General features: G+C 31.2%; 1 protein-coding gene across 1 annotated transcript; it reads left to right on the top strand.

Annotated features, from left to right (window-relative positions):
• Positions 1-1256: 1256 nt before the first annotated feature.
• On the top strand, positions 1257-3508 carry Smp_148580 (supervillin, putative; the record flags this gene model as incomplete). The annotated part of the gene is made up of 2 exons (XM_018797309.1): positions 1257-1355; positions 2164-3508. 2 exons carry the CDS (start codon positions 1257-1259, stop codon positions 2248-2250), a joined length of 186 nt encoding a protein of 61 aa, XP_018646783.1. The 3' UTR covers positions 2251-3508.
• Positions 3509-14004: the final 10496 nt, after the last annotated feature.

The raw sequence follows: 14004 nt of genomic DNA on the forward strand, positions 1-14004 counted from the left end.
TCTTCTGAACGACATCATCAGCATAGAATTCTATATGGAGTTTGTGCTAGTGATGTCGTTCAGAAGAACGATGAAAGCTCCACAACCAAATCATCCAGCTCAGAGAACGAAACTTCATCAAAATCATCCACCTGAGCCACAAATCTTTTCCACTAACTCATTTTATCTTATTAGATATTCTTTACCATTTCACGATAAAACATTATTATATCCGTATACCTGAGTTATCTACTGATTTACCAATATGATTTATTGGTATCTTACTCAATTGAAAATTTAAGTATGAGCCAATTAACTTCCATCGTAACTGTTTTCAAACATAATTAATACAAACAACCAGATTTATTTTTGGAACTTTTTCGCTTCAATAAGTTCTTTCATCCCCCCCCCAAATGTTTAAAAACGTATAAAGTAAATAAGAATTGTAGACAATTTTGATATGGTATTTCATTGAATTGGAAGATAATTAATTGAAATTCAGTTGTTCTTATTCATATATGATATTTCTATATTATGTAATAAACTTTTCCTTATATGAGAACTTTCATCTAAATTAGAGCAAATAGTTTCACAGTATTTGCGCGCCGAGTTGATGTAAGACATTAAATAGGAATAATATATTTGTAGAATCTCAGCGAAGTGAATTTGAAGTAAATCCAACGTTTCGCCTGGCAATCTGGTCCAAGCTTTTTCACTAGATATTGTTAATGCAAAATAATCTTTGACCAATTTATGTCAATTTTTTAGATAAGAAATTTAATCTTTACTTATATAAGTTGGAAGTTAATTAGACTGTTATCTTTATATCAATGAATTCTTTACATTGGTTTCGAGTTTATCCCTTATTTAACATATTTCTTAGCGTGAATATAAAGAATCATATTACTGATGAAACAATAATAATAACTGTAAGACATTTCCTATTACCCATAAGTAACCATAACGTAATTTGTAAAATACAGATGGTTCCACTGTTATAAAGGGGTTGAAATAATGAGTTTATTGAAGCCGTCATCTTATTATTATAACTGATATGTTAAGGTGTTTAAAGATGAGATGAGATTTTTTTATGTAATTCATTGCATATCATCATTTCTATTGTCACTAAGATTCTATCAACAGATAAGGATACTAACTATTTAATTAATTATTTTTAACTTTCTTCATATATTCCAATCTATTTTCCATATATTATTCAGGAAGGTAAAACTGATGGTCAAAAAGACTTAATCGACGGTCTATTATCATCGTATACCATGGCTTCATATACATTGAGTGATCTTCAACAACGTCCTCTCCCTCCTGAACTGGATGCGACCTGTTTAGAAACGTATTTAGATGAAAAAACTTTCGAAGTAAGCTGTACAAACAGTTATTTGTAGTTTTCTTCCTTCTTGATTAGTTCAATAAATTTTGTTAAGTGTTGTAGAAGAATGTAATGAACGCAGAATTTTTACTAATCGTTATGATCCTTTCTATGAGTTATTCCTCTGTATAAAATTCGAGTGTATTAATAAATGAGAGAATTACATTTGCAATCAAAACTTTTGATCAAAGACTACTCAGTGAGGATCGGACTACTCAGAATTGTAAATTGCACGCGGGCCTTCAATACATGATCTTCAGTCTTGCACATGAAAGCTTGAACTCTAGACTACTGATCCAACGTCCAACAGTGTTAACGTCTAACACTAACCAATCCACAACATTGCACGACCGTCTTCCATTGTCTTCGGTGGCTAACTCCCCCTCACCTGACACTGTTGACGTCCACGAATTATGACGCGTTTGTGCGCGAGACCGAGGGTCCCGGGTCTGAACCCTCCGTGTATGATCGTAGATATGAACTCCTGAGGAGTACTAAATTAGGATGAATTGGCCGCCCGGTTCTTCCAGGTTTTCACTGGTGGTCTAACATTGATCGGTATATGATCTTAATTAAAACTCAATCATCTCTACAACCCTATACTGCTGATAAGCATAGTTTTACAAAACAAAGCAAACAATATGAATAATTAACAATAAACTGACGTTATTCGAATAATCGAAATGATGTTAAGTATCTATCAAGGGATGACTATGAAATATTGATTTAACTAACTAACTAATAAATCCAGGAGTTTTATAGTTTAATTTTCATTAACTTTTAATTTTCAATTACAGGAAACATTTTCAATGTCTAGAGAAGATTTCAATAAATTACCAATTTGGAAACAGACAGAAATGAAAAAGTATTTAGGTTTATTCTAATGGAATTCTCGACTTGTTTAAATTATTCAAATATATATATGTGTATGCACATATATAAGTCAATACACAATCCCACATAAAGATATACACATATCATTTCAAAATTTACAGTATTATACTGCATTGTATCATATACACATGAAGATGAAGAAATTCTTTGAGTTACAAATGATTATTCACATTTTTGTGAATGTATACACCAGATAATACACATAATTGTATTTTCTCAAATAAATACAATACCATCAAACAATCCCGGAAGTGATGACCTTGAATTTATTGAGTAATATCATACCCTCTGGAATGTAAACCAACTTTATTTTGAAAAAAAGATTCATATATATATATATACATAGACATACTTGTCTCATTGACTGATTTCATTTTGCTACTATTTGAAAGGTATAAACTTATTTTATGTAACTATTTTTTATACACAATGGCTACTTGTTAAATAAAAGAGTTATAGGTTGCTTAGTGTTCCTCATACTACTACTACTACTACTAGCACTATTACCACTGTTATGACTAGTTATGTAACTGCATAAAACATAATTTCCATTATTCAGTTTGTTTATTTTTCTCTCACTTATCCATTGTCTATATTTATGACTGACTTATACTCCACTTCAATATATCATGCATGTATCAAACACTTTATATGATCTATCATCCATTCTGTGTTAAGGTTAAAAATAGAAGACTTGAATAAATAAATTCTTTATTGCCTTTCAACAGTGATATTCTGTCGTTTTTTCTTTTAAACAAACAACAATCTATTACTCATACATAGAGACAGATATAAAACATGATATAAATAAAATCAATGGCACAATCATGAGAATTCATTTGCATAACTCTTATATTCATTGTCTTTCATAGTTTATATAGAACAAATATACATAGGTAAACGCATTCAGTTTTAGTTTGTTGGTTTTGTTTATATCATTCTATACCTTTCTAACAATCAAGAGATAATGATATTTCAGCTACTTTTGTTCCGTATTCTTCTTCTTCTTCTTCTATTGCTTCAATGAATATCAGTTATAAGTCAGTGTATAAGTACATTGAGATGGTTTATAAAAAAATAAAATAAAATAGAAACATCATTATAATCAATCATAATTGTGTCTTTGTCACTATTCTTACCATTGTATCGATTATTATTATTATTACTGTTCTCATTATTAATGTTTATCTGTTACTAATTGGTTTCAGATCATTAAATAAACTGAATTATTTTCATCATAATTACTTTACATTCACTTCTGTTACAAAATAGGTTTTCATAGTTGAAATCATGAGTCAATTGAAGCTAGACCACCATCGAAAACCTGGAAGCACTGGACAACCGTTTCGTCCTATTATGCGACTCCTCAGCAGTGCGCATCCACGATCCCACACTCGCGAGATTCGAACCCAGGACCTACCACTCTCGCGCCATAGCACTTAACCGATAGATCACTGAGCCGGCAACCGATGGTGTTAATGTCTAACTTCAGCTAATCCACGATGTTTGAGCAACATTTCAGCAATTGTTTTCAGTGAGTTGATATCGCTACAACAGACTTGATTGAACTCCACTGGTCACTGCTTCCCACTAGAACTCAAGGAAATATCTCTTGAAGTCATTCACTAGTGAGTATATGATTTTCATAGTTTATTCAGTTGTGTAAGATAACTGAATTTTAAAAAGCTTCATTATATGTGAAAAAATTATATTTGAAATAGCCTCAGACAAGTTAGCTGGACGAAACGTTGGAATTATTTATATTTCAATCGCTGAGACTATTTCAAATATAATTTTTTCACATATAATGAATTCTCTATACTCGGCGCCAAATTATTGTCAAACTATTCGTTCTAACCTTGACGAATATTCGTATAAATTTAAAAAGCTTGACTTCTACTTTCTTGTCAGGTCAAGATAATCAGTCTAAGGTTTGCAATGCGAAATTTTATGAGGCTTTTGTTAATCTAACCAGAAAGTATAAGTGATTAAAAAATAAAGTGCTGAGCCTCTAGCAAGATAGATATAATCAACTTTCTTATTACTAATCTTGTACTGTCAGCTAAACTATTATACGACGATTCCCTTCAGTGTTGAGTTTCTACTTGTAATTTCAAACTTTATGATTGTGAAACGAGAAAACCTTCGAGTTTTTCACTGGTGAAATTACTTGATGCACTGGAATGAAAGTCTTGCATATATTTGAGCTAAACAGCTAATTAGTAGTATTATCGTTTTATGTAATCACAATGTGAAATTCATTGATAATATATTAGCATTCCAGTTGAAGTTGATGAGTATAAAAGAGAAAATAATCATCGGATGTTTTATTTGGATATACACAAGTGGAATCAGGTATTTCGGTTTGTTCTCTTATAAAAGTTACGGATTAGCTGAAACATAAGATCATTTTTAAAAAAAAGACAAAAAAATAGAAAAATATTTCCATTTTAGTGAAATAATGACAATAGAATTACATACTAATTGGAGGTACTTTTAAGTTTAATTTAGTTTTTGTTAGCTGGTATGTATATACTGACATTGATTATAAATTTTTTCCGTGTACTGAGCTCTAGTTAAACACATGACAGTCAGGTGTCTTTGGAGATAATTAGTTTCAATAACTTTCATAGGTTTTATTTATTTTGAATAAATTAAAAATAGAAGCGTTCTTAGTAATAAATAATGTATATAAATAGCTCCGTGCTTCTTGGTTTTTGTTGGATATGTAGTTTCAGGGGTATACTTAAAAAACACAATTGAAGTTAGTCTCCTAGTTTCTTCTACTAGTTATCATATATACTTGTAGATTCTTAAATTCATTCAGAGGTCAAAACTTATACTATGCTTGAATAGTCTATTCGACATCCGACTATGATAAATTTTTGACTAGCAATATTTCATTGTGGAATCAAGTAAGTCAATTTTGCTCTATATAGGACTATAAACATCTTACTTCACTTATTTTCTGTAAAGGATATCCTTATAATTAGTTTTCTTTAGTTAATTTACTGTAGATAAGTTTATTACTCTACTAAAAAGCAACTTGACTAAATCAAGTAGTTGAAGCTACGTTCAACTGAAGCATCCTTCGTATAAATATTTTGTTCACTATTATCATGATTTATTTTTATAATGAAATCAACAATTGAATATTGTGGATATGGAGCACTTTAAGTTCAATGATGAAATATCCATAGTCAAAATTAATAAGTAGTTTTGTCATCAACGTATCCCAATTAATACCACATTCTTCTGGCTACTGAAAACAAATATGCATATTGACGATAGTCTGAAAATACGAAACAGAATACAATCCAAGTGACAAACTTATGATTGTTTCATATCTTCTTTCTGTAAAGATGTGTGTAGAGTTGATAATAAACATTTCTTCAAAGTAGTGGTAAATATCACATCTGAATTGACTGAAATAGTTTAAAGACCAATTCATTAACAATATTGTTCCATTCACTTATATAATATATATAAATATACATTCTGAAAGTAATTATTACAGAATTCACGCCGGTTTACACTCATGATCAATTTGATATAAATAGTAACATTAGATGTAGAGAACAAACATGTGATATAAGATTGTTCTAAGTTTGCTAGATCAGTAATTGTTTAGGTAGTACATTTATGACACATATTACAGCAATCCAATGCATCAGCAGGGAACTTTTAGTTTTTTTCTTAAGTGAATAGCCGGTTGATTTATGAACGGTGTTATTTAAGGTTATCTCCTGTGCCAGAACGAATTATTGGTAACTATCTACAACTAGAGAAAGTAAAATTAAAACAGAGAGCACAAAACAACAAAACAACGATCACCAAAATATGTCGGTCAGGTTTACCACTGTTTATGTTACATATTATTCAAACGAGTAAGGGTTGCTAGTGATAGTGTTAATGTAAAGTGACAGCAGGCAAGTGGTTTTAATTAGAGAATTCACTAATAAGAGTGGCTAAACATTTGAAGTTCCCATAATCTCACTTGTGGAGTAAGATACACTTAAAGGCACTAGAACATTTAATGCATTTTCAGAGGAGCAGTATGCATCAATGCACCGAACAAGGAATGGGAATGATTTTATCTTATGGATAGATTGTGGTAGATTATTCCAGAGTCTAGAAACCTTACAGGTAAATTAATTCATATAGAGAGATGATTTACAATGTGTTGGTTTCGCTAGTGACAAGCAGTTACGTATGTCGTGATGAGAAGTTTCTGTATGTTGAATTGCTTGGTTGGATGTAAAGGATAGTTTGTTAAGTATTTTGAAGAAGAAGCTAAGATTTAGTTTGAGTCTCCTCTTTCATAAAGGGTTGAGCCCAAGTTTATTACATCTAGAATAATAGGTCAAGGTACAATCAGTTCCAAAAATACGAAGTGTAAATCGTCTCTGTAATGATTCCAGCCTTAATTTATCCTTTATGTGCGCAACAATAAGAATAAACGCGCAGTATTCTAGGAGTGGTCGAATATAAACTTTGTACATTAAAATCCGTGGTTCATTGTTAAAAAGGTTCCGAGTTATGTAACCTATAAGGCGTTGAGACTTGGAAGTCTGTTACATTATCTGTTCTGTGAACGAAAAGACGTGGGTGTACCTAAGTCCTAAGTCTCCTACTATATGTAACCTAGATAACACTTCACTATTTATGGTAAGATCTAAGTTGAATGATATATCACCGAAGCATATTCATCCACATTTAGCTGTATCAAGCTCCAGCTGCCATTTTGAGCACCACCATGCTACCTGGTTAAGCTCCATACTGATGGGATTTTGAATATTGTTCAGCCTATATGGAGAAAATGAATACACTACTTTAAGATCATCTGCGTACAAAAGGGGCTTACCCATGCAAAAACAATCACAAATATCATTGATAAACACCAAAAAGAGCAAAGGGCCTAAGACACTACCCTGAATTAGCCCACTTCTAACAGGGACAGCGTTCGACAATGAAGAGTTATTTTTAAATGTTTGATGTCGGTTGCTGAGGAGGGAATCCAACCAACGAAGCAAATGGTTTTGGACCCCATAAGATGAGAGTTTATCTATGAGGAGTTGGTGGTTGACCATGTCGAAGACTTTAGAAATGTCCAGGTATAGCACCATTACTAGATGTCCTTGGCTAAGTAGAGAATAGACTAAATTAAAGAAGTCAAAGTGACATGTCATACAAAATCGACTTTTAGAAGTCCATGTCGCGTATCATTGATAAATTTTTCAGTAAGTAAATAGTTGGAGAGTTCGTCACTAATAATTATTTCCATAATCCTAGAGATAACTGGAGTAATATTTATCGGCCGATAATTGTTGATGTCAGTCTTATCTCCATATTTGTAACGTGGTATGATGTACGCGGTTATGGATAAGTACCTGATTCCATGGAGAAAGTAAACAGCTGTAGAAGAAGAAGTGAAATATCCGAATCACCATACTTGTAGAGAAAGGATGAAATCCTGTCTGCTCCATGACCTCTCGAAAGCTAAAGTGTATTTAGAGCCTTACTAATTGTCAAGCATGTAAAAGAGATAGATTTTATTGAGTTACTAGTCACTCATATAACTCTTAAAACAACACCATTTATGAATTCTTTGCCATTCGCAAAAATACCACTGAAAAAGTCTGCATTAGTTTTAGAGTCGTATATAAAAATGTTATTATGCAAGATGCATGGTATATCAACATTTTGAGTTGATTTAGCGCGGTTATTGAAAAGGAGAATTCAGTTTTGTACTTTTAAGCTAGTATTAGGTGATAATAGCTCCTGGCTTTTAATCTATGTTTCTCTTTAATTTGGTTAAAAATTATTGTCATTTGTGCAACTGCCGTGAAGTCGTTTAACTTAAAATAAAGTTTCTGTAGGTGTCTTAGTTTATTACGATATTTAGCTGGTATATATAGTTCGTAAGGTTTACTAAACGTGTATGTTTTAATTGGTGCACAGGAATCTAGACAAGAGTTAACGATCAAATAGAATTGGTTGATGGCATCCATGAGACTATCACATGCGAAAAACTCATCCTAGTTTGAGAGTTTAATCAGTGATCAATGAATTAAAATCAACTGAACGTATTGAAGCATATTTAAACATCGATGTGATCGATCAACGAAAAAGTTGAAACATCTTTTTCAAATAAAAGGATTAATTCTTAAAATTTCAGCTTTATTGAGGGCTATTCATGAAGACAGAAGTTTTGTTAGGCATTAATCTACATTTTATGTATAAAGCGAAATATGTGGTGATCATTATTTTTTATTCACATCTGTAAACAATTTATTTCGAAATTCGAACTCTTTCCAAGCGCACTAGATGGGTAATAATTTTGTAACTTAGATGTGTTAATAATTTGTACTATCATATAATGCTACTTCAGAAATAGATCAGTGAACAAGTGCGATTTTCGATATGCATGTAAATAAAAGTAGCTGGATTGGATATTTAAGCCTAGCTCAACTAAAGTCGTGTACGGTTTCACTGTTCTGCGATTTCGATAATATTCAAAAATATTTCAACTCAGAGTAATCATAAAAAATATATTCCAACTGTGTGATAATGCGAATACTGTAAGAACATTATCACTTTGGTTGTTGATAAGAGTGCTACTTATCATCAAAGTATACAGTGGTTTTGAAAAATTATTAGAAATTTTTATAAATCCTGATCGTCAGAAATAGTGGGACACAACAAAGATATAAGAAGATACATATTTCTGGCAAATATCATTTTAACATCGTCATCATATGCGTGATCTAGAAACAATAATTAAAAGGTAACAATAGCATCATGTGCCTAGCTCTCAACCTACGAGTATTCAACTCTTCAGCACCTCTTGAGTACATAGTCTCCAAGATGTTGATTTTAAAGATTCTTGATGTTTTGGTATAGATACATTTGTGTAGTTTACTAAACTAAGTTACTGTTTAGTGTTCTGAGAGTTAGAGAGTACTAAAAAATGATCCCTTATATATCGTTGTGCTTAATAATTCTTCATGATGTCAGATATGCTGTTGTTCGCCTAAATAGTGGTGCACATAATGTTGGTAATGAAGCTTTTTGACAGTAACCTAAGTGACTGCTTTTTTCCTCCTAATTGATGATTGAAGTTTTTCTCTTCAGCTCTCACATTTCCCTATTTTAAATATTAATAACTTCTAATACTAATGATCGGGTTTAAAAATGAGCTATAAAATGAGAATATTATATATAAATAATCGCTGACATCTTTGATGTGTAAACCCATATGATTATGTTAGGTATTCGCGTATTCACTATGTACTTCTCAAATAAGTTGCTTTTCAAACAATAATATCCTTACTTATGATGGCGATGATATTTCGTCTCTATAAATATTTCGTAGTTTTGTCTAGCTACTTATGAGTAGTTAAAATTATTTTTAAAATTATGTTATGAAATAAGCCAAAGATAAATCGACGTCTGTGAACCATACTAGGAAACAACGGTTCAGTTTTCTAAAAAAATCCAAAATTTTTTGGGGTCTTAAAAAAGCTTCCCTCATGTGTATGAAAAAATTTGATGGCCATGTCTATTCATTTTACATCAAATAATGTAAGCTGCGATCTCCATTGACTTAGGATAGCTGAATTTACAGGTAACTTTCCTGATTGAACTTCATTTTCAATAGGACCAAAAAGAAATACTATTTGATTAATATAGGGTAACCAAAAAGATCAAAGCGTTATAGAGTACATCTGGATGGTGAAGATCTAGTCTTGATCTTCATATATAAAAATCAGTTGTAAATAAAAAGTTTTATAGTCGATATCATCAAAATAACAATAAATTAAAACAATATCCAGACCTTTTTCGATGATATTATTCTGTTTTCACGAAATTTTGATCTGAAATAGAGTTTCAAAATGGACAAAAATATCTCCAAACCCCTTATACATTAAGGAAGCTAAATAAATCTGACCATTTTCATATGAAACTTGATAATGCATAGAATCTTTTGATTATTACTAATACCTGGGGATTACTGAGGGGCATTTATATCCAGTCAGAATCAAAGATACTGAAGCTCTCTGTAATGAAATAGAAAAGTGCAACTCATTCACATATGAAAAATTACCAAAAAGTTATTTGAAAACTGAATGACGTTGAAAATTTAGAGAGCATACACCTTTATTTTGAAATTAAGTTGATGAGGAGATCAAGGGATAGTCAATAAATAGCCCTAGTGATGAGTTAAATAAGTGAGATTAATTTCTACAGGCTTAAACTGTATTCGGTCAATAATCGTTTGAAAGTAACCATCTAAGTGTCAAACCTACCAGATCATTAACCAGGTTGTAAAACTTTGACGACGAAATGCCTAGAGAAACCACATCAGACAAGAAACCTATTTCTTGTCAAACTGATTTAATGATGACGATGTTACAGCAACAATAAAAAGGAGACGAAAAACCGGACTGATCAGAAATTAACCAGCAATTAAGCTGACTATCCTGTACAAAATATTACGTTATTTACACTCAATCAAAAATCGATTTGTACACCATTTCATTTTACGGCAACCGTGTATACAAATTTACATGTACCTGTCAAAGCAATAACATTGGTAGAACAGAAAGAACGACCTATGTTCGATTCCAAGAACATGTCCAAAAATGTTCCAGGCCATTAGGATTACAGGCGGGGCATATCCGTGACTTATGCCATCTGGTTGATAAACTAAAGTCTTTCAGCATAATAGTGGATAATCAAGTTCCATTCTTCTCAAATTCGCTGAAGCTATGGACATCAAATGTCTCAATCGGACTTATGTATTCTAAAGGAAATAGTCGCAAATCTTTCCTTACCATGATAACTTTATCACCAGTTTATTACATCATTCTTGCAAATCATTTCTCTTTCTCATTTTAATTACGTCAATTGTTTCAAATCCATAGCTTGCATTTTAGCAAACTGATCTCAACTCATGTTATTCATAATGGCTATTAATTCATGTTCAATTACTTCACTTAATAATTGATTCTTTTTATCTCTATGATCTCTTGTTGCTATGTCCAATGATCCAGAATTTCCTCTCATATATCAAAGTGACTTGACAACACTTTGTACGTCTTCACTCTCATTACTACACCGTGATGATACTGTTATTAGTAATGTAAACTTTACAACAGTTTTGATTCTCAAATATATTATTGGGTTATAAGCAGCTAATGAATTCATGTTATTCTACCCAATTTTTTGTTTTGTTTATTTTGTCATTTCTGATAAGTTGTCAATAAAGCATTCATTTGAAATTATGATTCTCCCATCATAGATACAGGCAACTACTTGCCAACAAGCCACTAGTGATCACTGGATTTTTGTTCCTAAGGAATTTCAGCTTAAGATTTATGTAATGTTATTATAGTTTATTTACTGACTATAGCGTATCATACATAGATATATAAAACTCTGTTTAATAATCTGACGTTAAAGAATGCTAGTAAATTCTTGTAGACAGTCATTGGAGAGTCCTAGAAGTAGAAGGAGAAACTAATACTTCCCGGTTATTCCAATTTTAACTGTTTAGTACTACAGTCAAAAATGTTGGTACAATATGATTCTTATGGATTAATTCTTTCATCCTAAACTTTAATTTTCAGTAAGATTACTTGAAGTTTGTTCAGTTTACTTATTGATTTTTTTGTTGAGTAAATAACAATTAAAGTGGTTATATTTTGATTTATTTAACTAAATACTTTTATATAGTTGAGATCATGTGTCAATTGAAGCTAGACCACCATGGAAAACCTGGAAGCACTGGACAGCCGTTTCGTCCAATTGTGGGATTCTTCAGCAGTGCGCATCCACGATCCCACCTCGCGAGACTCGAACCTAGGACCTACCAATCTCGCGCGTGAGCACTTAACCTCTAGACCACTGAGCCGGTATCCAGCGATGTTAATGTCTAGCTTCAACCAATCCATGGTGCTTTTACTTAAAACAATGAAACTACATCATTAACATCAATAGTATATTAGTACTTCTTCTCATGGTATGTAAACACAAATTGCATGCTCATATATCAATTCTTCATTTTAAATGAACATAAACACTTAAAAAGCCTATTTCAAATTAGGTTGAGAAATTAATAAACCTGTTAACTTGAATAAATAAAACATCTGATCTTTACTTAGGAAATCATAAAGTAGATCTAGACAGTAATTATTTTTTTTAAAAAATAATATTGGCTCTTAAAGTGTAGAAAAATACCCTTGTCACGATGAAAATATTAAATCAGTCAATCAGTCTAGTTTTGATCTTTGAAATAACTAACGTTGGAGAATCATCTTTATTTTTTTGTTATTGAATAATTGGAGGTCAAATAATGAATTTAATTAGTAGCTGAGGTGAAGAATGAGTTTGTATGTATAAGTATGAGTTTATTGAACAGCTGCCTGTAGTGTGATCTAAATTCTCACAAGTTTATTTATTTGAATTCTTGTATTAATTGTAAATAAGTATGTCTATCATCTTCTTAGATCATCTATTGTGTTACTTCATCATGCTCGAATAGGTAGAATATTCATCAATTAATTTTTATAGGACTCTATGTAAATCTTGATTGAAATTTTGAGATATGATTAGTGTAGATATTGTTCATCAACATGAAGGGATTTCCAGTAGATGGTAGGGTACAATAAAGATGTTTTCCGAATATTTTGCTTTATTCGTATTTATTTCAGTATGAATATGCTTTACATAAATAAAATATAAAATTTTTGAGATCCTAAAAAAGAAACTCAGTAGCCTGAAACTTTTTAAATGTTAATGTTTTATTCACTGATGAATACAGGAACGAATTAAAGTTACTACTTTTTGTCCATTTCAATGTGCCAATTTATAATGAAAAGATAGTAGTGAGGTGTGGGCTACTTATCTCCATATAAGTAATATATGGTGGTGGTCAGACATAAAATGTATTTTGGCAGAAGACCGATAAGGAAAGAACTGAAATGAAACGCAATTGGTAGGAAAATGCATGAACAATGAAATTAGAGAAGATGAACTGATATTTACAGAAGGAACAGTGAAGATTGAGACAATTGATTGTTATTTTGCAAATTAACTGTTTGTTGTATGGTTATCAGAATTCAGTGAGATAGTCTGTAATTTGTGCTTAAAAACATTCGATTGTCCCCACTCGTGTTCTTGTTCACTATAGTAGTATCTTTTCTTCGACCAGGATACAAGAAAATAGAAAGTTTTTTTAAGATGTAGAAAACAAATTTCTCTACATTGGCTTATATCGGTGAACTATGAATTGTCACAACTGTGGATTAATATTGAAATTTTAAAAAGAAACATTTAAAAGAGATTCAATTTTGAAGATAATTTTATATTATAATTATGGATATTATTTTGAAGAATCTCTTATACGGAAGATATTGATTTTCTTTTCCAAATTAATGAAACAATAAGTAGACGGCATACCCGTATTAAGACAGAAATAAAATCCATGGTTAAAGTAATTTTTCCCTCTGTGTATGTTTTTTTTTAAATATCGCTTCTTTTCTTCTAAACAGACTCAAAATTTTATTCTGGATAGTAACATCTATATTATAAATGAAGGAATTTTATTTTATTTCTTATTTCAAGTCTAAGGGTGTTTTAACTCACTAGTCTTATCTAAATAAATTATATATATGTGTGTGAAAACAATTGATTGAGTAATAATATAACACATGGTACATAGCAACTTAAAACAGTTGATA

The sequence above is a fragment of the Schistosoma mansoni genome (assembly GCF_000237925.1).
Source record: "Schistosoma mansoni, WGS project CABG00000000 data, supercontig 0166, strain Puerto Rico, whole genome shotgun sequence".
Taxonomy (NCBI): Eukaryota; Metazoa; Platyhelminthes; class Trematoda; order Strigeidida; family Schistosomatidae; genus Schistosoma; species Schistosoma mansoni.